We start from the raw sequence: 21,787 nt of genomic DNA on the forward strand, positions 1-21,787 counted from the left end.
ACACTGAGTGGCTGCCACCCACACAATCCAACCAGGGTCGGGGACAAACTGCAACCAAGGTACGTGCCTTTAGTGGGAACCAAACCCGGGTCTCTCTGAACCGCAGGCAGACGCTCTAACTGCTGAGCCAAACTGGCCAGGGCACAAGTAATTTTTTTTAAAAAATCAAAATAGGATGTAGAATATAGTGGGTAAAGGAAGCAGAGAAGAAAAGGAAACTCAAGGTGTCAGTGAAATAAGTGTCTTCCACCACTTATGCCAGGTCTCAGTGGCTGGGTGATTAATGTATCACAAGTGGCATCAGACTGTTTTTGCCAAAATTACTTTACACATAAAAAAAGAGCAGAAACTCAAAGCCATGTTAGTTGTTCTGAGCTCCTTTCTAAGAACACGGCCTCAGAAGCATGTGATGAAGTCACGTGTGTCTTCAGTTCAGTGGCTGCTCCGGGTTGGACCTCAAACAGCCAAACTCCACTATTCATGTTTGAGGAACAAAGGAAAGCACATGGCTTTTCAGAGCTGCACCTGTGACATGGCACAGACAGGACCGAGGAAAAGGTGTGCCTCACTTTGTGCCAAATCAGCAGTGGGAACAAACATGGAATCGAGATTTTAGAAAAAAATGGAATGTAAGAAAAGAATAACCTCTTTCTTACGTGTGATATTCTCAATTCAATCCAAAAATATTTTATAGTGTCTGCTAGGTGCCAGGGAATATGACAAGAAGTAACCCTAAGAGCTGATGGTCTAATAAGAAATTCTTGGGAAGTTGAAGTCACAGAAACTAGTTAAGTTACGGATTAGCTGATATAAATCCTCCTGGCCTTAGGATGGGCCAATGAGCTGTGAGCGAAATTGACACGTGTCAATTCCGAACCAGAACATTTGTCAATGTGAAATCCTCCAGGGTTCTTTGTGCCTCTGCCAGGGGACAAGGAACATGAGATACCAGTCGCTCTGCCAGCCTCCATCCTGAAGTGAGAAGAATTAGAACAGCTCCCCCGGCTGACCCATTTGGATGTAGATAATCAAGAAATAAACTGCTGAGGTTGGGGGTTATTTGTTACTGTACCCATAACCTAGCTCATCCTGACTGGTAAACCCAACCACCAGAGGTCAAAATGAAAAGAAGACTAAGAACAAAGATCACAGTGAAAGTCAGTTATTCTAGAATTTCTATTTTTAAAAAATTAAATGCCCTAACATTTTCGAGAAAGTACAGGGCGATTAGCTCAACTATTTTGAAATAAGAGAAAGTAATTTTTGAGGTAAAGGCCACTGGTTATTTTTTCAGAAACCTTCTACACAATGTCTCTAGTTTAAAGCTTCATCTCTCCCCAATTCTAATGGAGGGGAAGAGTGGGGGGAGAGAAAGCATGATACTTCATACCTGCATGTAAACCCCTTTGAAGATGAAGAAAAGGGGGAAAGGGAGGAAAAACCAGTTAGGAGGCAACAGTGATGTACTGACCTTCTGGACTATAGTGGTCAAGTCCAAGCAAAGCTGAATGATTTTGTTCTTCGTGACTGAGATATCGGTGATCCCTGTAAATGGGGCCCTGGAAAGCAACAAAAATTCTCTTTTAAAAAGTGTGGGAGTGGAAGGGAACCCACCAGGATCCCACACTGTGCTGACAAGCAAAGTTCCTCAACAGGCTTAAATGGTTGGTTATGCTGGGGTAACACACAAAACAGGAATCTGAATAGAAAATAGAGAAGTGCTAGATTTAAAAACCACATTAAAACATGAGCCAAGAGAATTAACATCCCTTCAGAAGCCAACTAGCAGCCTTCACACACCCAAATAATCATTCATGTTTAACCATGTAAAACACAGCCGGAGGACGGTTTCACTCTCCTCTGAGCCGAGGTTACTGTGTTTCTGCCAGTCACTATTCAGTAACTTCCAAGAAGGATCTGGAAATCCACCACTGATCCAGAACTCCTGGAGAGGTCCAGTGGAAGGGACAAGGAAGGGATAAGGAAGGGAAAACGGTCCATTTTCCTAAGACGGAGTATAGGCCTCTGTGCCCCTCGGGCCCTCCTGTAACTCACCGGTCCAGCCAAGATAACAAGGCCTTGGCAGCACCTATGAGCTCCACCACAGAAGTCAAGAATTCATTGGGGGGCTTGTGGGATGTGTTCCCATCATAAGCTGGACTTTTCCGCCGGCTACTTATATAATTCTGTAAGTTGTGAGAAGACGCTCGCAATTTCAGAACCAAGTTCTTCATATTGTCAGTTTCAAGGCCATAATTCTGTGGAAAATAAAATCAAATGAAAAAAAATTCAAAACAATTAACAATGTCCAAATTCTCATAATAACTCCAAAGCCCACTGAGTAACATGAATAACTCCTACAACAGCCACAAAACCTTCTCTCATTTACCCACTGTGCTGAGTTCACCCACAACAGCCACACTGGCCCTCCCAGAGCCTCCTCTTGCCTCGGGGACTTTGTTCTTGCTAGTTCCTCTTTCCAAAATGCTCCTTTCAACAAATCTTGGAAGGGTCAGCTTCCTAACATTCAAATTAGCCCAATTCCCCCCACCCCCTTCTTTGAGGCTCCCAGGACTATCTAGAGCAGAGCTTCTCCACCTGGGCCCTACTGACATTGAAAGTTTGGAGATTCTTTGGGTTGTGGGAGAAGATTCCTATACATTACAGAATGCTTTGCTGGCCTCTACCCACTAGATATCAGTAACACCCCTTCCCACTTGTGACAACCAATAATGTCTCTAGACATTGCCAAATACGCCCTCAGGTTACTCTCCAGCACCTCACCCGTCACCTCTCTGAGACCCCTGATATGCTGCTGTCTTCCGCCGTGGGACGGTGAGGACAGGGCGCTGTGTGCGTCCCTCACTACGACATCCCCAGAGCAGCAGACAGTAAATCAGAGATTGAGTAGAGGACTTCCCACCAGATGAGACTCTCACAGAAACAGAGCAGTACTAACCAAATGCCAATGCACCTGAAATGTCATTTCCATCTCAGGAGCTTCTAAGCTCTGTTCTTTCTGAATGATGGCCAACTTACTCGGGTGCTTTAAAAAAATCAGTTTCATGTGACAATATTGCCTAGTCCCCCTTGCAGATAAAGAACAAATCCCAGGAAACAACGCATAAATCTGGGATGACTCTGGCAGAAGGTGGGAGATGAATTTCTGTAGCATCATCTGTTTAATCATTTTAATAAAAAGTGAAGATCTTTCTGGGGTATATTATACTGTGTCCACAGCATCTCAAGGGGAGAATGTGGTACCATTTAAACAGGGGGACAAATATAATGGCCAACGTGACTGAACGCTTCCTCTATACCAGGAACTGGGCTAAGTGCTGGATGAGAATTATCTCAGGTAAACAGCCTGTGCAGGTGGAAATGCATTATCTCACTTTACAGGTGAAAAAACCTGGGGGACAAAGACATTGAATAATTCTCCAGTGACACAGCTAACCAGTGGCAGGGGGGATTTGAATCTGGGCAATCTGCTCTGAGGACACAAGCTTTTGAACATGATACCTCATGTTCCTCGTCTATGCTTCGTGCCCAAGGCAAGGCAGAGTGATAAGACAGAAAACAAGAGGGGCAGTGGTCAAGAAAGAATAGTGGACAGGGATCCCAGAGCTAGCTCAATCCAACATGGTGGTTATCTCCCCCCAATTCTATTCTGACTGTCCCACCCCATCTACCATGTTAGAAGCTTCATCAGCTGGCTTTGCAGACCTCAGACCTCAGTCCACTGACACCAGCAGGCCCTCTGGATCTGAGCGATGCTTCTGTCCCCTGCATCTAAACTGTCCCTTAGCCCCTCTTCTCTTACCTCCCAATCTCTAACGCCCCACGGAGGGCGAGCCACGTCTCACACAAAGCATAAATATACCCAGGAGTTCCTTTTGGGGGGCAGGGGGGTGGGTGGGAGATGGACCATGGCAAGTGATAACAATAACAACAAGACTTTACCTAAATGAAAACTTTAATTTTGTTTGATGTTCAAATGTATGTTGCTTCCCAGTAAAATAAAAAGTATTTTTTTAATTGTGATAAAAATTTTGAAGAGTTAAGTACCAATACAAAAAAATATAAAAAAACAACAACTTCCAGATCCATTAACTGAAAACTCTTTTACGAACATTAAAAATAAACTGTATCCCTGGCCACTTTGGCTCAGTGGTTAGAGTGTCAGCCCGTGGACCAGAGAGACCCAGGTTCAGTTCCCACTAAGGGCAGGTACTTGGGTTGCAATTCGTCCCCGGCCCCTGTTGGGGTCATGTGGGTGGCAACCAGTCGATGTGTCTCTCTCACCTCGATGTTTCTCTCTTTCTTCCTCCCTCTCTCCCTCCCGCCCTATCTGAAGATAAATGCAAAAATGTCCTCGGATGAAGATTCAATAAATAAATAAATAAACTGTAAGTTTCATAATAAAAAGGAATGCTCATGTCCTGGCCAATTTGGCTCATGGTTAGAGCGTCAGCCCGAGGACCAGAGGGTGATGGGTTGCAGGTTCTATCCCCGGCCCCGGTGGGGGTTGTGCAGGAAGAAACCAATCCATGTGTCTCTCTCACGTTGATGTCTCTCCCTCCACCCCCCATCTAAAAGTCAATGGAAAAATACCCTTGGGTGAGGATTAACAAAAAGAAGAGGAGGAAAAAAAATGAGTGCTCTGTATTAACAGAAATGTTCTGTCTAAACCTTACATTCATCCCTTTTTCCCCTCACTGTCCCTTTCTAGAGACTAGAATATGATATTGTCCTTCAATAGCGAGACAAAAATAAAAAGATGGATTTGCATCATGGCTTTTCAATTCAGAGAAGCAGACTCACAAGTGAAAGGATAAAGAGCCACATGACACAGCTTGTCCTAAAGGACTGAGGACTACCACTGAAGGGAACTGTCCCCTCATTCAGTCATTGCCCAGCCTGCCAACTTCTATCACGAGTTCCGAGCTAAAAGCAGGAAAGTCGCTTTCTATGGGCGTCACCATACATCACTTGGAATTTTCATTACTACTCACAACATTTACTTCTTGAACTCCAAGGGGATTAAATGCAGGCTGATGTTGCAAAAAATTTCAAACCTTAGTCTCCTACAAACCTACCAGGTTTGATATTAAAATAAAGGGGAAGTGGTTACTAACTGGTTCTTCTTTCCACTCAATTTGCTCTGATTCTTTTTATTTTTTTCCCCCAAAACAAATCATGGGACCGGAAAGATGGATAGATATAGCTATAATAAAAAATAATTTTTAGAAGAAGGGAGGAAGGAGTCAAGTAAGGCAGGGACATTCCTTCCCCAACACACCCCACCCCCGTTCCATGATAACAAGAGAACAAGAAACCGATTAGAGTATCTCAAAAGAACCTCTACTGCAGAAACATAATCAAGAAAGGATTATTGACTTAAGTGCCCCACAATGAAAGACAGAAAGTGAGTAATTTCTCAGACTAGATTTGATTATTTTCACTAAGCTTTTCCCTAAAACCTATCTCCTTCAGAAATTGTTTGAAGATAAGGTATCAAGAAAATACAAACTAGGTAAGAAATGAAATAAGCCTCTGAAAATCTACATACTTACTAAAAACTCTCCCCAGAGATGCCACTTCATCAGCAGTTAGCCATGGGGGGTGGGGTGGGGTGGGGGGAGGGGGTCATCTGTTGGTCTGGCAGAGAAATGACAGATGAGACAGGAGAAGGAAACAAGCAGATTCTCTCTTTTGGTGCCCTAAATTACACACATTTTAGTGAAGGGAAATCTTGTACAACTTCTACCTTCTTTTCTCATTCCTACTTGTTTTGTCCCTGATTCAATATTCATGATTAAGGAGTGTCGGAGATGCACAATCAAAACCATCTTATTCACTTGGGTCAATTCAGTTACAACCTAAGAACTACACTTCACACTTTCCTAAAGGCATTAAATAAGCTCCTAAGCAAGTTCAATACCAGCTGCCGGCGAAGATGACTCCTCCTGCATGGTTTCTCCCCATGAAAAGGGGAACATGTTTTAATGATTTACATGTGGGTAACTGATAAACAATAAATAATCTTAGGGGTGTCGAGTGCACAGAAGCACCCTGGGCAGGTCGATACATTACAGGTATTTCATTTAATCACACATTCACCTAATACGTGTGTCAATTCCAACTTGGTTCATCTTCTCAGCCTACATCAACGTCAAGAAGATACATCTGTCCCTGCCCTGTTCTTCAGGTAACTAGGGTCTGGTTGATTAAGCAAAGAAAATGAGTTCTAATTACACATTATTACTCTCAACCGCACCCCCCAGACAAATGCTCTTCACAGAACTTTCTGCAATGAAAATGTTCTCTGTCTGCACTGTCCCAACATGGTAGCCAGTGGCCACTGTAGCTACTGGGCACTTGTAGCTAATGTGACTAAGGAACAGAATTTTATTTCATTTCAATTCATTTTAACTGACAGTCACATGTGGCTGACAGCTACCCTGCTGAGAAGGAGAAAACTGGGCTCAGACTCTGAACTCAGCCCTGGGAAGTCACTGTCCTAAACCACTCCAGCCCACCAAGGTCACAAAAGGTGGCTCCACTCCTTGCTCTCTCCCCATTACCAGCTATCTGCGGTCCATCTGCTCACTGGCTTTGGAATCATAACCAGTAGCTGTTCTCCACTTTAGGTTCCTATCCATCCCATCTGCCCTTTTCTTTCCAAAACTTTCCAATGGCTTTGTTTTTTCCTGCCCCACTCCCCTCACTTCTAATTCTATTCATTTCCTGTCCATCATAACATCAACATCCGCTAAAGTACGTTTACATGAAAACCCTTGTATGACACCAGGGCCAAGGCAAATAGCATTAACTAACCGCCCAAGGGGTGAGTTCTTCAAGGCAAAACATTATCACCGATTTATAGACACAACGGTCTATATGGTGCAATGGATTCGTAGCATAACTTATATATTCATTACAATAACAATATTTTAAAAGGAGATGATCTCAAGACCAAAAGATACTTGAGTCAAACGCTCTGAAACCCTGCCCACCCCGCATAGGCGTCCCTGCGCCGTGCCTCCCTGGCCCTGGCCAGAGGCGGCCACTGGCACTCGGCACTCAGAGCATGTCCAGAATGAGTCTGAGGTCAGAACTTTGTCTACAAAGGAAATGAGAAGGAAATTGTAGGAGATAAAACACAGCTTTAGGTTCTGGCGTTGGTCCAGCTTGGTTCGTTTCAGTCTAATAGTTTAAGGGGCAGGGGAGGGGGAAAGCAAAGAGAGGTCGCTGCTGTGTTTATCATCCAACTTGCTGTCCACAGCGCGCCTCCAGCCCTCCGTCCCTCTCGCACTCCATCTCCCCGCCATCTACTGTCCTCAGAGTCCCCCCGCAAGGTTGACAGAGATGGTTCAAAGGAGCAGAAAAGACTGAAAAGCACTGTTCCCAGAAACCATAATAAAAGTGAACTCCAGCATGTTTCACTGTATAAAAAAAAAAAAAAATGCAGTTCAATAATAAACAGGACCCTCAGACATCTTCCGGGCAGTGCAGAAACTCGCTCGCACACGGCCACCTTCTGTGGGTGGGGAGGGCAGAGGCCACCGCCGGCGGGCCCGGCGCGCAGCGCGCAAGGATCACCGTGCACAGAGCTCGCCTCCCAGGCAGTGCGCACACCCCTTGGCCACAGCCTCTCCCTCGTGGCAGCTCATTTATCAACCACAAATAATTTCCCCATTGCTTTTCTAAACAAGAACAGCGTATCTCAGCGCAGAAGACAAGGCTCTGTCCATTTTAAGCAAAAGAACACGCACAATGCAGTGAGTGTTATGTAATCAACGAAACGCAGACCCGCAAGGGCAAAATAATGGGGAGCACATTCCTTCCCAGCATTCTCCGTGATGTCATTGTATATAGCCCTGGCTCAGGTTCATGGCATTACTAACCCAGCTTGAATGCTGCCCAGTCTGTCCAAATCCTGACAGTTCAGGAAACTGCATCTTTAGCATGGCACCATGACCCACAGACATGGACCCACCCTGTGCCAGCCAGTTTGCAAACACAATGGCCTCACAGGTGCTCTCAGCCCACACCGAAGCCCCCCCACCCCACCCCCCACAGCCGCAGGTGTAATGCGGCCGTCAGAACCTGGCAGAACTGAACTCAGTCACAGTCACGCCAAAGCTCAGTTGTCTGAGAAATGGAACTAAGTCCACATTTTTCCTATGTAGCTACCACTTCATAGATTGATTATTTCAACACAGGCACCAGTTACTTAAATATCACAAATGCCTGTGAAGCATAAAAATGCTTTTTATAGTAACAGAAACAGACAGGGAAATCAGAACCCACTTGTCATTGCCATTTAGAAGACATTTTCATTCAGGACCATCTCCATCTTTTTTTTATATATAAGAGATTTAAAGAGTAAGACTAACACAGAGGTTTTCTGTAACAGGTACAGTTTTCCCCTAAAGGTCAAGATAGTATTTTAGGCTTTGGGGGGCCCCCATGGTCCCTGTTACAAATATTCGACTCTGCCACTGTGGCATAAAAGCAGGCAGGGATGACACATAAATGGACGGGCATGGCTGTATCCCAATAAAACTTTACAAAACTAGACGGTGGCCAGATTTAACTCACAGGCCACAATTTGCCAACTCGTTAATCTGGAACGTGATTTCTTTTCTTCCCTTCTCACACTATCTTCAGCTCACATCATCAGACCATTAAGAAGATGATGCTAGGCTCCATGACAAACAATGGAGATGTAAGAGAACAGAGTTCTGGCGAACATCATCACGGTACAGATCACCGTTTCCTGCACTGACCAGTGCACAGAGAAGGTCGACAGCCTCCAACACAAGTTCCTGGTGTCCGATTCGAGTGACGCCCAGCTCCTCGAGATCCTGGTGGGCGATCCGCAGCAGCTGCTGGCCGTTGATCTTCTCGCGTTCAAACGTGTGCACATACTGCTGCAGGCAGTCGTCCAGCCCTACCGGAAAAGCAGGAGAGGCCATGAATGTCACTGTGTTCCGTTACTCCGGGCAATCGCCAATCATGCTCCCGTTTGATTGTTTACATGTGTGACCCACCTGACAGACACCTTTCAATTGTGTCCTTGTCGTCTCATCTCACACAGATTTTAAATGTGCAGCTTAAAATTTCCAAATGGAACCAGTTATGTTTTAGGACAATTACCTTCCCACTCCCTTTCAACTAAGAGAATAAACACTAACCCCCTTGAAGTGCCAGTCATCTGTAGTAGACACGTGTCTGTGTTTGTTAAGCAGCTCTTCCTTTGGGACACCATCCCTCTCCCAGCCCGTGTGATCCCCACTGGGCCTGCCAATCAAGATGCTTTGCCACAATATTCCATCAACCAGCCGGTATTAGGTTCTGGGATGACCATGTGACTCAAGAGGAACCAATTACAATCTTCCTTGATATTTGATATATGGACACAGAAGACAGAGGTTCTCTCTTCCCTTCCAAATGGAAGTCATAAGGACACAACCTTGGGGGCATTGGCAGTCATTTTTCTGATCAGTTTTCTGGAGATAAATCCATGTGAGAGAGGAACAAACTGCCCCAATATGCTTGTCCCTTGCAAAAGAAAAAATTCTGACGAATGCAGAATCCAATGTATAAAGTACCAGCAGCGGTTCCAGAGAAAGGCGATGTTACGTGGGTTAGCCTATGGAAATTTTCCAGGCCAAACACTACTGCCAACGGGGTTGTGTTCTAATGTTCTTATATACTGATAAAAATTAAAAGAGATAAGCCAAATAGAACTTGGGGGTCTTTACTGCTGGATGGAGAACACACTGGTCAACCTAATAACAAAAGCCATCCAGTGTTTTAAACAACTAGATTTATATAAACTCAAGCCCAACACAAAGGATAAAAGCTCAATGTAACTAGAACAATGTATGTGAAAGGCATGCTGCTGCCCCCTCCCCCACCTCAAACACACGTGTGCGCGCACAAACACACGTGTTTCATTCACCCCTCACAAAAGTTCTGCTTTGTGAGTACTCTCTGGACTGGAAGAAGTAGACAAAGGTCTAGCACTTATTTCTGGCAATACTCAAGTTCATGGATCTTAAAATCTAATGTGCTGGGGTAAACGACATCTCTGCCCCACAAACTCTCCCCATTCCCCTTTATATAGGATACAGGAAGAAGAACAATTTCCTGATAACCATTTGGGGCTATTAAATATAGAAAGAAGAGGTAAGGAACAATTAACTTTATGGTAACCAGATGAGTTGGAACCTATCCATCTTCCCTGAAATGACATCTGTCTAGCAGACGGGCTCCATCGCACAACAAGCGAGGTTGGAAACATCCATATAAACCTTGCTCCACTTGGACCGCCTTGAGCCACAAGTTATTTCCATGACACATGAGTCAAGTAGGCCGTGGAGGCCACACAAGTCAGCAGGTATTTACAGTGATGCCCCACCTGGGCTGCAGGGCTGGGTCTCAGCACCTGTGGCCACCCAGGGCATCTGCAGAGGGGCAGTGTCCATGGACAGCAGTGACAACAGCCAAGAGCCAAACGGAGCCTCCTGACAACTCTATGCCTAGCACATCAGTGGCTAAGTTAGGGCTTATGGATGCTATATAACCTGTCCATAGTCATGGAGCTTGTAAGACGCCAAGAGAAGGATTTTATAGGCAGTTTCTTCAGCTTCATACAGAACAAAAGAGGTTGAGTTCAAATAAAGGTCCGTTTGACAAACGCTCTGCTCTTTTGCATTCTTCCCAGCAAACACAGCCGTATAGAAACTCCTCTCCAAGCACCTTCCTGATTAAGCAGTAAGAATCATGGACTCTCACAGGTCCTTAGAAGGTACTTCAGATCTTACTGAGTCCAAAACATTGGGAAAGTATGAACAAAAGAGTAGGTATTGTGAAGTTTAAAATCACTGAGCCAGTTCCAGCCAGGTCATGACAATACCCCCCACTCTCCTCCCCTTCAGGATGTTCTCTTTCCTTCTCTATCGTTATGGCCAAATGGTGTCTCCTTAACATTCAAAGGTTGAAGTCCTAACCCCCAGTATCTCAGAACATGCCCTTTTGGAGGTAGCATCTTTAAATAGGAAACTAAGTTAAAAAGAAGCCACATGTATGGACCTGAATCTGGTATGACTGATAGCCTTATAAGAAGAGGAAACACACAGAGTGAAGACCATGTGAAGACACAGGGGAAAGAGCCACCTACAAGCCAAGAAAAAAGGCCTCAGAAGAAACCAACCCTGCTGACACTGGGATCTCGGACTGCCGGCCTCCAGAACAGCAAGAAGAAGAAAAAATTCTGTCGTTTTACCCACCCAGTCTGTGGGGCTGTGTTACGGCAGCCCAAGCAAACCAACATGAACCTAATAACATTTTAACTCATAGTCACCCACACGTGATCAACTCTTTCCCGAACAAAATAAACAAGGTCCAATGACCAACTGAATTGAAATTCATGTTCGCTGTGCCAAACAAGTTCATTGCTCAAAATATAAGCATAAAACTGAGAGACTCTTACTAGTTTTCATGTGCAGAATAAATTAGTCCGCTAAAATTAAAGTGAAGAAACCATGTACAATGGAAAGTCATTAAATGTTACCTCTGAATAATAAAAAGTAGAAATAAAGATGAGGCCAGATTTCTCTCTTAACTCACAGTGAAGTTTCACTGAAGAAACAGTACTTCAGAAGTAGCTTTAGAGCCTTAAGGAAACATTTTAGACACAGAGAAGTTGAGATGGAAGGTATGACGAGAATTCCAGGGAGGAGGAAGCGTCCAAATGATCAGAGATTGAGAACTAAAGACTACAGAACATTTCCCCAAAAAGGGGGCCAGAATCCCCGTGAGGGTTCTGAGAGAATATAAATGATCCAACTTCAACTAATCGAAAGATCCCTGCGATGGAGGAGAAACATCTCACTGCGACCTACTCAAAAACAGAGTCCACCGGGAGCCCAAGACTTCCCCCTCTGGGGACACACACAAGAATACGCTCGGTTTTAAATAGCATTACCCCCAATTTCATTATTCTGATACATTACGGCCTATTGTTCACTTATCCTATTGTTTAAGATACAATTAAACATTTATAAATAGCTCAATCAAACTATTATGCAATCCCACAAAGGAGGGAAACAAAAATCCCCAATTTCGAGTAAACTGGTTTGAGCACTGGCAATCAACCATCCACACGCTTCTACCTATTTGCCAGTTCTTCCCTTTCTGTAGGGGGCCTTACAGACGGGACCGAGAGAAACACAAAATTCAATACGATTACGTGAACACATTCCATTCACACAAATCAGGTTAAGCAGATAATTCGATGGGGAAAGAATCGTGAAGGAAAAGCAGGGACAACCCCAGACGGGGACCCAGACTAAGAGAGGGCCCAGCCTTCCTCCACTGTCGCTAAATAATCCTAAACTTCCAAATGCACAAGGAAAATGTCTTGTGATTTTGAAAAGACTGTTTTATGGTGCACACGAGGAAGCGCAGGGCAGTCAGTGCTAAGAGCCGGACCTCCAATCCCAGCCCACTCCTTGCTGACAAGGTTCCTGGGGCAAGTCCCTCCTCCGCCTCGTTTGTAAAACAGGGATGACAATACCACCTAACACACAGATCGGTAACGAGAAGCGAAATGTTAACACTTCTAGAGAGCTTAGAGCACGACGTGAAATTTACAATGTAATGTATTCAGGTCCTCAATTTTCGAAGTGTTCAGAATAAAAGTTGCCAGAGAAATCAGAAATGTCCAGATGTGTAGGTAGCCCCTTCTGGAACAGACTAAATTGGAAATAAAACAAAATCTGAATGGTCCATGGTACTACCTTCCTCAGAAAGTGTTCCCAAATGTAAGAAATTGCCAAAATCACAGATTCCACCTAAAAATGTTGTAGGATTTCTATCAGAACATTAGTACCCTAAACATACAGTCATCCTTTGTTTACTGCTCGTTCTGCAGCAACTAGAACATTGCTGGTGCACAACAGCATTTGTGAAATAAACAAACAAAGGTGGAAAAATAAAGTCAAAGAACTTCACATAAATGTTTTCAAGCTGGCCCTGGCCGGTTTGGCTCAGTGGCTAGTGTCAGCCGCGGACCAGAGAGTCCCGGGTTCGGATCCCACTAGGGGCATGTACCTGGGTTGCAGTTTATCCCTGGCCCCTGTTGGGGTCATGTGGGTGGCAACCACTCGATGTGTCTCTCTCACATCAGTGTTTCTCTCTCTCTTCCTCCTTCTCTCCCTCTCACTCTATATCTCAGGATAAAATGCAAAAATGTCTTTGAGAGAGGATTAAAAAAAAAAATGTCTTGCCCTGGCCGGTTTGGCTCAGCGGTTAGAGCGTCGGCCTGCGGTCCGGAGAGACCCGGGTTCGGTTCCCGCTAAGGGCACGTACTTCGGTTGCAGTTTGTCCCCGGCCCTGGTTGGTCGTGCGGTGGCAGCCACTCGATGTGTCCCTTTCACATCGATGTTTCTCTCTCTCTGTCTCTTCCTCTCTCTCCCTCCCACTCTATCTGTACAAAAAATGGAAAAATGTCCTCGAGTGAGGATAAAAAAAAAAAAAAAAATGTTTTCAAGCTGCATTAAAGCCTTCTGAACACCCAGTTTAAATGTTGCTCCCTGTCTAAACCCTGCTGGCTTCCCACCGCACCTGGGATCAAATCTACATCCAACGAAGTCCACTCTGGTCTGCCTGGCTCCTGCCCGCCTCCCTGACCGCATCTCATGCCAGTCCCCCAGCCACTCTGCTGAACTGCTTACAGCCGACGTTTCAAGACCGCAAACTCCTTTCCACCGCAAGGCTTGTCTGCGTGACGTTCCTTCTACCTAGAATGTTCCTGCCTCCTCATTTCCCCGTCTCAGCTCACGTATCACACCGCAGGGGGGCCTGCGGATCCCAGCATCCATAGAATCCCCGTAACCCGTTCCTCCCTGTTGTCCTGTTGGCTTCCCTCATGGGACTCAGCAGATCTGTGTGTGTTTATTCATTATCCTGGAGGTGCCTCTGTCCTTTCTTTTTTTTTATCCTCACCCGAGGACATTTTTCCATTTTTTTTGTTCGGAGGGAGAGAGAGAAACATTGACATGAAAGGGACACATCGAGTGGCTGCCACCCGCACGACCAACCAGGGCCGGGGACAAACTGCAACCGAGGTACATGCCCTTAGCGGGAACCAAACCCGGGTCTCTCTGGACCACAGGCCGACGCTCTAACTGCTGAGCCAAACCGGCCAGGGCGCTTCTGTCCTTTCTAAAACACATCCCCACAACCCTGCCTGTCTTGTCGCCGCCACACCTCGTGCGTGACAGGGCACAGAGGAGGCACTCAAACACTGGTTGGATCCAAGAGCAATTGAGAAGCACAGCCTGGTTGCGGCTGAAGACCACAGTTTAGAAGCTGGAAACATGAGGTGTACAGTCCCTGCTACCTGTCAGGATCCTTCTCAGTGACCCTGTCCAACTCCCACCTTCTCCCCTTCTTCCATGGCACCCCTGGACGAGAGCTGTGGACATCGCAATGAAAATGAGGCTCCAGCCTCACTGCTTACAGTGTGGACAGTGTGCAGAGGAAGAAACTCTGAGGGTCTTCAACACCACATCCCACAAGGTTGCCAGAATCGTAGCTTCACCCAGCGTCAGCTCTGGGGTGACTGAAGCGCAGCTTTCTCCAGGGCCGACACCTGCCCCACGTCCTGTGCTACTGGAGTGGCCTTACTTACTCTCAGTTTCCCTTTTCTTCTGAGGTCACCTTCACACTGTGAAGGAGGAAGAAGAGCAGGTGGCCCTGTGGCCCAGTTGTGACCTCGAGCAGGTCACTTGACCTGTGCGCCGAAGTGTGAAATGCAGGGGCTGGAGAGCGGATCCCGTGGTCCCACCTGCTACGTGTCTGTGACTCTGCAACCTTAGTGCACTGCCGTCTCCCTCCCATCTTCAAGTTCGAAGGCACCACCAGCCTCAAAGCCCTGCTCACGGGAAGATCAAGGGCTCTAATGCCAAAGCCAGCTCCCGCCAACAGGGCAGGCGACTGGGGGGTGAAAAGTAGGACTTCTGAGATTATACATTATAAGATCATATAGGCCCAGAATTAGAGCAGAATTTTAAAGATTAGCCCTGGCCGGTTTGGCTCAGCGGTTGGAGTGTCGGCCTGCAGTACAGAGAGACCTGGGTTCGGTTCCCGCTAAGGGCACGTACCTTGGTTGCAGTTTGTCCCCAGCCCGGTTGGGGTCGTGTGGGTGGCAGCCACTCGATGTGTCCCTTTCACATCGATGTTTCTCTCTCTCTCTCTTCCTCTCTCTCCCTCCTGCTCTTTCTGAACAAAAAATGGAAAAATGTCCTCGTGTAAGGATAAAAAAAATAAATAAATAAAATAAAGATTATGCTCTTGCCCTGGCCAGTTTGGCTCAGCGGTTAGAGCATCAGCCCGCGGACCAGAGAGACCCGGGTTCAGTTCCCGCTAAGGGCATGTACCTTGGTCGCAGTTTGTCCCCAGCCCGGTTGGGGTCGTGCGGGTGGCAGCCACTTGATGTGTCTCTCTCACATCAATGTTTCTCTCTCTCTCTTCCTCCTTCTCTCGCTCCCGCTCTATCTGAAGATAAATGCAAAAATGTCCTCGGGTGAGGATACGGAAAGAAAAGAAAGATCATGCTCTTGTTTGTGTACCCTACTTGACAGACACATGGTCTGGTACAGGCTCAAGGGGGACTGACTCAGGATGCAGACCAAGCAGGAGAGAAGACGAGGCGATATCTGAAGAGCACTCTGAGCTACTCAAAAAAAAAAATTCTACAATGGAAACATTCACGCCAACACATATCACAAACTTCTAAAAATACACTGAAGAGCCAGATGCCCGAGTGAGCCCCAAAGCCTGGGTTCCAGCGTCCTTTCCCGAGCATCGTCACGGAACCAGAGCCAATACAGGTGAGGAACCGCACAGACTGCATTTGGTGGGAAATCAGAAGACTTTCAGTCCTAGACCAACAAAACTGATGGCTTCAAACAACTTCTAAGATCGTTAACGTGAAATACAATAGGATTGCTATTGCTTACCCAACACTATGGGTAAGAAGGAGTTTTCTGTGACATAAAATTAAGAGGGAATAATATGTGAAATTACAGATATAATAGAAGCAAAGGGGTAAAAGTCACTTACTACATGGCAAGTACCTTAATCCTCCTAATGTCCCCACAAACATAGACCGTAAGTGTCCCATATTGGAGATGAAGAGATGAGGCACAGAGAGGGGAGGTGACTTGCCCAAGGACACACAAAATCAGGGCTCACCCCTGGGGGACTGGCACCAAGGCCTCTGCTCCTCACGCTGAGATTCCGCCTCTCCAACCTCCAAGGCAGGATCTTCACAGATGTGCCCTTAACTCTAATGAAAGTAGAGTTTTCTGTAATAGGAAATAGCACAAGCCATTAAGCTGACTTAGTTGAGTACCTCAGATTGCTCTCAGGAATTCATTTTATTTTATTTCATTTATTTATTTATTATCCTCACCCGAGGACATGTTTCCATTTTTTGATCAGATAGAGTGGGAGGGAGAGACAGAGAGAGAAACATTGACGTGAAAGGGACACATCGAGTGGCTGCCACCCGCACGACCAATCAGGGCCAGGGACAAACTGCAACTGAGGTACGTGCCCTTAGCGGAAACCGAACCCGGGACTCTCTGGTCCGCAGGCCGACGCTCTAACCGCTGAGCCAAACCGGCCAGGGCCCTCTCAGAAATTTTAATGGCATGTAAACACTAAAGGCTCTCTCACCTACATGTGTCAAATGAGAAAATTGAGAAACTGGGGACACCAGCTCCCACACAGGGATATATTGTCAATAAGCAGTCTGCAGGTTTGGTGCTCCGCGTTCTTAGTAACTAAAATACAGGTGAAACGACCCTCTTCTTTCCCAATACATCTGGATAGAATTCTTTTGTAGCTCTTTCACCTTCGAATGTGGCCCTAGAAACTTGCCCTTTAGGCCAGTGGTGACCACAGACAGTGATACAGCAGTGAAACTGGCTGCCTTTAAAGGGTTAAGTAATTCTGGAATTCACAAAAGTCTCCGCCTGTATTTCCCGAAGTCATTTTCCAAATGATCAAATTTAGAAAAAGACAGGTCTTCTGTATGCCATTAGCACCCCAGAAAAAGACAAAAGCAGAGAGAAACAATACTACAAAACAGAAAATGAGAAGTAGCTGTCAATGCATGCCTACCTGTCTATCCTGAGGCTACATAAATAAATAAATAAATAAATAAATAAATAAATAACAGGAAGGAAGAAAGAAAAAGAAAAGAAAAGAAAAACCTGTCTGTGTTTTGCTCCCTAAGTAGAGAACAGTGTAGTTTACTTGGCTCATGCATCGACTGGCATCTTACCACAAACACAAATAAACGGGGCACCTGCCCTGCCGGAGCCCGCTCAAGCAAGGATGCTGCGAAGTTGGGAAATCCCGTGAAACTGGAGGGTCCACTCTACCGTAGCCTGGGACTCGGGCTCTGCCCTCAGAGAATGACCTGAGAACTCTATGAAAGAAAACTTTGTGGGGAAGGGACAAAGGATGAGAGAAGAAAGATGTATTAAGTTATTCTCCACTTGTATTATTTTTATATGTTTCTATTGATTTTTTTTTTTTTTTTTAGACAGAGGAAAAGGGAGAGAGAGAGAGAAACATCCATGTGAGAAACATTGATTGGCTGCCTCCTGCACGCCCCCTACTGGGATCAAGCCCAAAACCCAGGCATGTGCCCTGACGGAGAATTGAACTGGGACCTCTCAGTCCATGGGACAATGCTCAATGCACTAAGTCATGCTGGCCGGGCTATTTTTTATATACAGAGGGTCAGAAAAATGTGGGCGTGCTGCTCTATGAAAATGAGTTAATCAAAGAGAATAGGGTAGGAATGCAGGAAGCAGACACAGGACAGCAAGAAGGGAGGTGAAGTTTTGGGGGAGAGTAAATGCAGATTGGATGGCTACTCTGTTCCACCGAGTGCCCAAAGAGCCTTGAAAATCATTACCAAGACCAGTCCTTGAGTGAAACAGCAGGTACTGAAAACTTTTCCATGGAACCTCCTACCCCACTCTCACCACCACCAGCACAACCAACGCCCCCAAACTCAGGGATAGATGACTCAAATCACGTCCATCCTTTCCCTTTCCTGTTTCTGGTTTTAGAGAGGCATGGCAACCAACAAAGCAAACGCGTTCCGCCTGGGAGTTCTTAACACGATATTTTCCCCAGAAGAGTTCATTCTATCTGAGTTCATTCAACGTCGAGATATTTGATTAAGCATCAACTAGACGCTGCCCAACAGCACTCGTGGGAGCAGGGGGACTTAAGGAGGGGGACTTATGAGCGCCTTCAGGAATTCCCATGAAAATATGGTCAGTAGGTGGTCCTGATAAGGGCCAACTGAGAATGCCATTTTCTTCTCATAATCATCAAAACATCTATTTAGTCATCTAAGCAAAATCCACAGCTCCTATTTCTGAAAGGTAATTTTGCATGAGGCTTATGCGTGATAGAAAAAAAAAATCATACATCTGGAATGATATTTTTCTATTAAAAATATAAGTATTTAACTTGAATTTTATTTTTACAATATATTTATTATTTTTATAGTATGTAAAATATATGTGAGTATATAGACAGATAACACACACACATATACATTCTGCCAAAAAGTAGAAAATGATATGTATATACAGAAAAAGACCAGAACAATGGTTTAAATTCAAATCTCAAAAATTGATTCTGTAAGGAACACAGGAAATGCTGAGGATATGCATTATATTAAAAGTTCATCTCCCTAGAAAAGTCTTCAGCCAGATCTTTGCCTGGCTGACTTTCTTAGGTACTTCTGATCTCAACTCAAATATCACCTCTCAGAGAAGCGCTCCCTGACCATTCAATCTAAAAAAAGTCCATCTACGTGTCAACTGATGATTATTGTTGCAAATTCAATCCCAACAGCGGCCCCCACTTTGAGGGTGGTGAAGAAGGTAACTCTCAGGGCAACAGCTCAGGGTGATACAGCACGGCTCTGAGAACAGCACAGCTATGGGGCAGCTCAGCAGTGTTACAGCTCAGTGTGGAGGCCCCAGCTCTGCTCCGCTCCACTGAGGTGCAGTCCACCTTGCTCTGCTCTGGTCTGCTTTGCTCTGTTCTGCAAAGATGTCTTCCATGTTTCTGCGCCAGCCGGGGAAATGCAGTCTTTAGTCTTCAGTGAACAGGGAACGTGCCAGAGGGTAGCTGACCTACATACAGAGATGAGTGGTCGGTTCTCATGCAAATGAGAACTCCAAATCCTCACAGCTTGATTGGTCCCAAAAGCAACGTCCTGACTGGTCCCAATGGAGCCACTCTAATTGGATGTAAAGATGCTACAGTGAATATAGCTGCATAGCTCTGATTGGACAGGGAAAGTCTCAGTCCTATTGGTTGAAATTCAATTCCAAAAACTGCTTTAAAAGGACTAATTTAGCCAGCAGAAACACAGTGCAGGCAGGCAGTTCAGTGCAGGTTTCTCCTTAAAGTGCAGCTTGCATGACAGGCCCCTATTTAAAAACAGCTGCCAGGCTCTGTTCTTATATTTGAGCCCAGTTAGCCACCAGGAGCCCTTCTTTCTCATATGTATCAAAATCACTTCTATCATACCATCTTTGTGTTTTCTTCTAAAAACATCAGTATTTGAAATCACTGTGCTTATTAAGCTAAATAAATGGCCTTCTGCTTGCCTCCTCCCTCTAAACTGCACTGTAAGAGTTAGGGTCCTCACCCTGGCTGGTTTGCTCAGTGGTTAGAGCATCGGCCCATGGACCAAAGAGTCACAGGTTTGATTCCAGTCAAGGGCATGTACCTCAGTTGCATTTCGGTCCTGGCTCTGGTCAGGGTCGTGCGGGAGGCAACCAGTCGATGTGTCTCTCTCACATCAATGTTTCTCTGCCCCCCAGCCCCTCACCCCACACACACTCTATCTGAAGATAAATGGGAGAATAGCCTCAGGTAAGAATTTAAAAAAAAAAAGAGTTAAGGTCCTCGTTTATCTTATTGCCTGTATATCTCCAGTTCTGTGAACAGATTCTTGCTCATAGTTAACACTCAGAAGGTAATTGTTAAATGAATGAAGAATGAGTGGACGCACACACTCCGAAACAACCAGAGGGCATGATGAAAGAATGAAAACACAGTGGGCGTGGCGTCAGACAGCCTGGCTTCAAACCCAGCTTGACCTCTTTATTTCCTTTGTGTCCAGCAGTCACTTACTTTTACACCTCACTTTCCTTAGCTGCAAACTAAGATAACGTGAAGTACTGGGTTTAAGAGTGCCTTGTAAATCATGAAGTACTCTATTATTGCTATTAAAGAGAGCTTGAGTCAATATTTATAAGTGGCAGCAATGAAAAGGTAAATTAGAATACAAATAAGTGAGTTAATCTGGCAAGAGCAAACTTTCTCATCTTCAACCCCATTTTGCAACTCTGACCTTGGCTGGCTACCGCTCAAGTGTGTGACAATTTGTTTACAAATTATAGTGGAAAGTAGATTATAAAGGCCCAGGTTCAAGTCCCTATTCTACCATTCAACTTCTTTAAGCCTCAACCTCCTCGATTATCTGTGAATTATATATGAATAGCCCACATATCTTAGAGCACCACTATGAAGATAAAAACGTAATGTTGTGCTTTGCACAGCCGAGTAGAGCACACCCATGCCAGTCCCTGTGAGAATTCTGACTCCAAAGGCCAGATGGGTACTATTGGATACAGCAATGGCAGGAGTCCCATCTCATGACCAGTCACACATTTTTGTGCTGTCTGATTTTTTTATTAAAACACAATTCACATATCTTAATGCTGTGATTTTTAGTATATTCAGAAACCTGTGGGACCACTATCTAATTTGAGAACATTCCCATCATCCCAAAAAGAAACCCACATCCAATAGCTGTCACTCTCCATTCCCCCTCCATCCAAGCCCTGTACTCACTAATCTGCTTTCTAGCTCAATGAGTTTGTCTATTCTGGACATTTTGTGTAAATTAAATCATACAGTACCGGGCCTTTGTGTCTGGTTTATATCACTTAGCGCAATGTTTTCATGGTTTATCCACGTTGTAGCATATATCAGTACTTCCTTCCTTTTTATGGCTAATATGCCATTGTATGGCTATACTGTATTTATTTTTTCAATCCATTTATCACATGATAGAGACCTGGGATATTTCTACTTTTTGGCTATTATAAATAATGGCACTATGAGCATTCATGTACAAATTTTTATGTGAACATATGTTTTCAATTCTCTCGAGCATATACCTAGAAGTAGAAATCATTGAGTCACATGGTAACTCTATGTTTAAATTTTTGAGGAATTGCCAAACTATTTCCCAAAGAGACTGCCCATTTTTCATTCTTACTAGCAATTTATGAGGGTTCCAATTTCTTCATATCTTCACCAACACTTGTTATTATCCATCTTTTTTATTAGATCCATACTAGTGGGTATGAAGTAATATTTCATGATGTTATCAGATTTTAACATCCAAATTTAAAATAGGCCCTCAGAAACACAAACTGAATGCCAGATAACAGGAAAAAAGTCCAGATTACACGGTATTTCCAAACTTTGGTCATTCAAGAACCAACTTTATGATTTTTGCCAAATGTGTCATTTCTACTATTATGTACTTAGTTTTTAAATTTTTTTAATCTTCACCTGAGGATATGTCTAGAGAGAGAGAGAAAAAAAAACAAATAAACATCAATATAAAAGGAAACATCAATCGGTT

At 44.8% G+C, this 21,787-nt stretch overlaps 1 protein-coding gene across 2 annotated transcripts in view; it reads right to left on the reverse strand.

Annotated features, from left to right (window-relative positions):
• CNKSR3 (CNKSR family member 3) overlaps positions 1-21,787 on the reverse strand; it is an 81,081-nt gene that overhangs the window by 26,924 nt on the left and 32,370 nt on the right. For both annotated transcript variants that reach the window (XM_036247898.1, XM_036247897.1), the window contains exons 2-4: positions 8,796-8,959; positions 2,056-2,258; positions 1,472-1,559 (exon numbers count right to left, since the gene is read on the reverse strand). In XM_036247898.1, the coding sequence (XP_036103791.1) occupies positions 1,472-1,559; positions 2,056-2,258; positions 8,796-8,959 (455 nt within the window). The remainder of the gene's footprint in view (positions 1-1,471; positions 1,560-2,055; positions 2,259-8,795; positions 8,960-21,787) is intronic.

The sequence above is a fragment of the Molossus molossus genome, unplaced genomic scaffold (assembly GCF_014108415.1).
Source record: "Molossus molossus isolate mMolMol1 unplaced genomic scaffold, mMolMol1.p scaffold_m16_p_8, whole genome shotgun sequence".
NCBI classification, from domain to species: domain Eukaryota; kingdom Metazoa; phylum Chordata; class Mammalia; order Chiroptera; family Molossidae; genus Molossus; species Molossus molossus.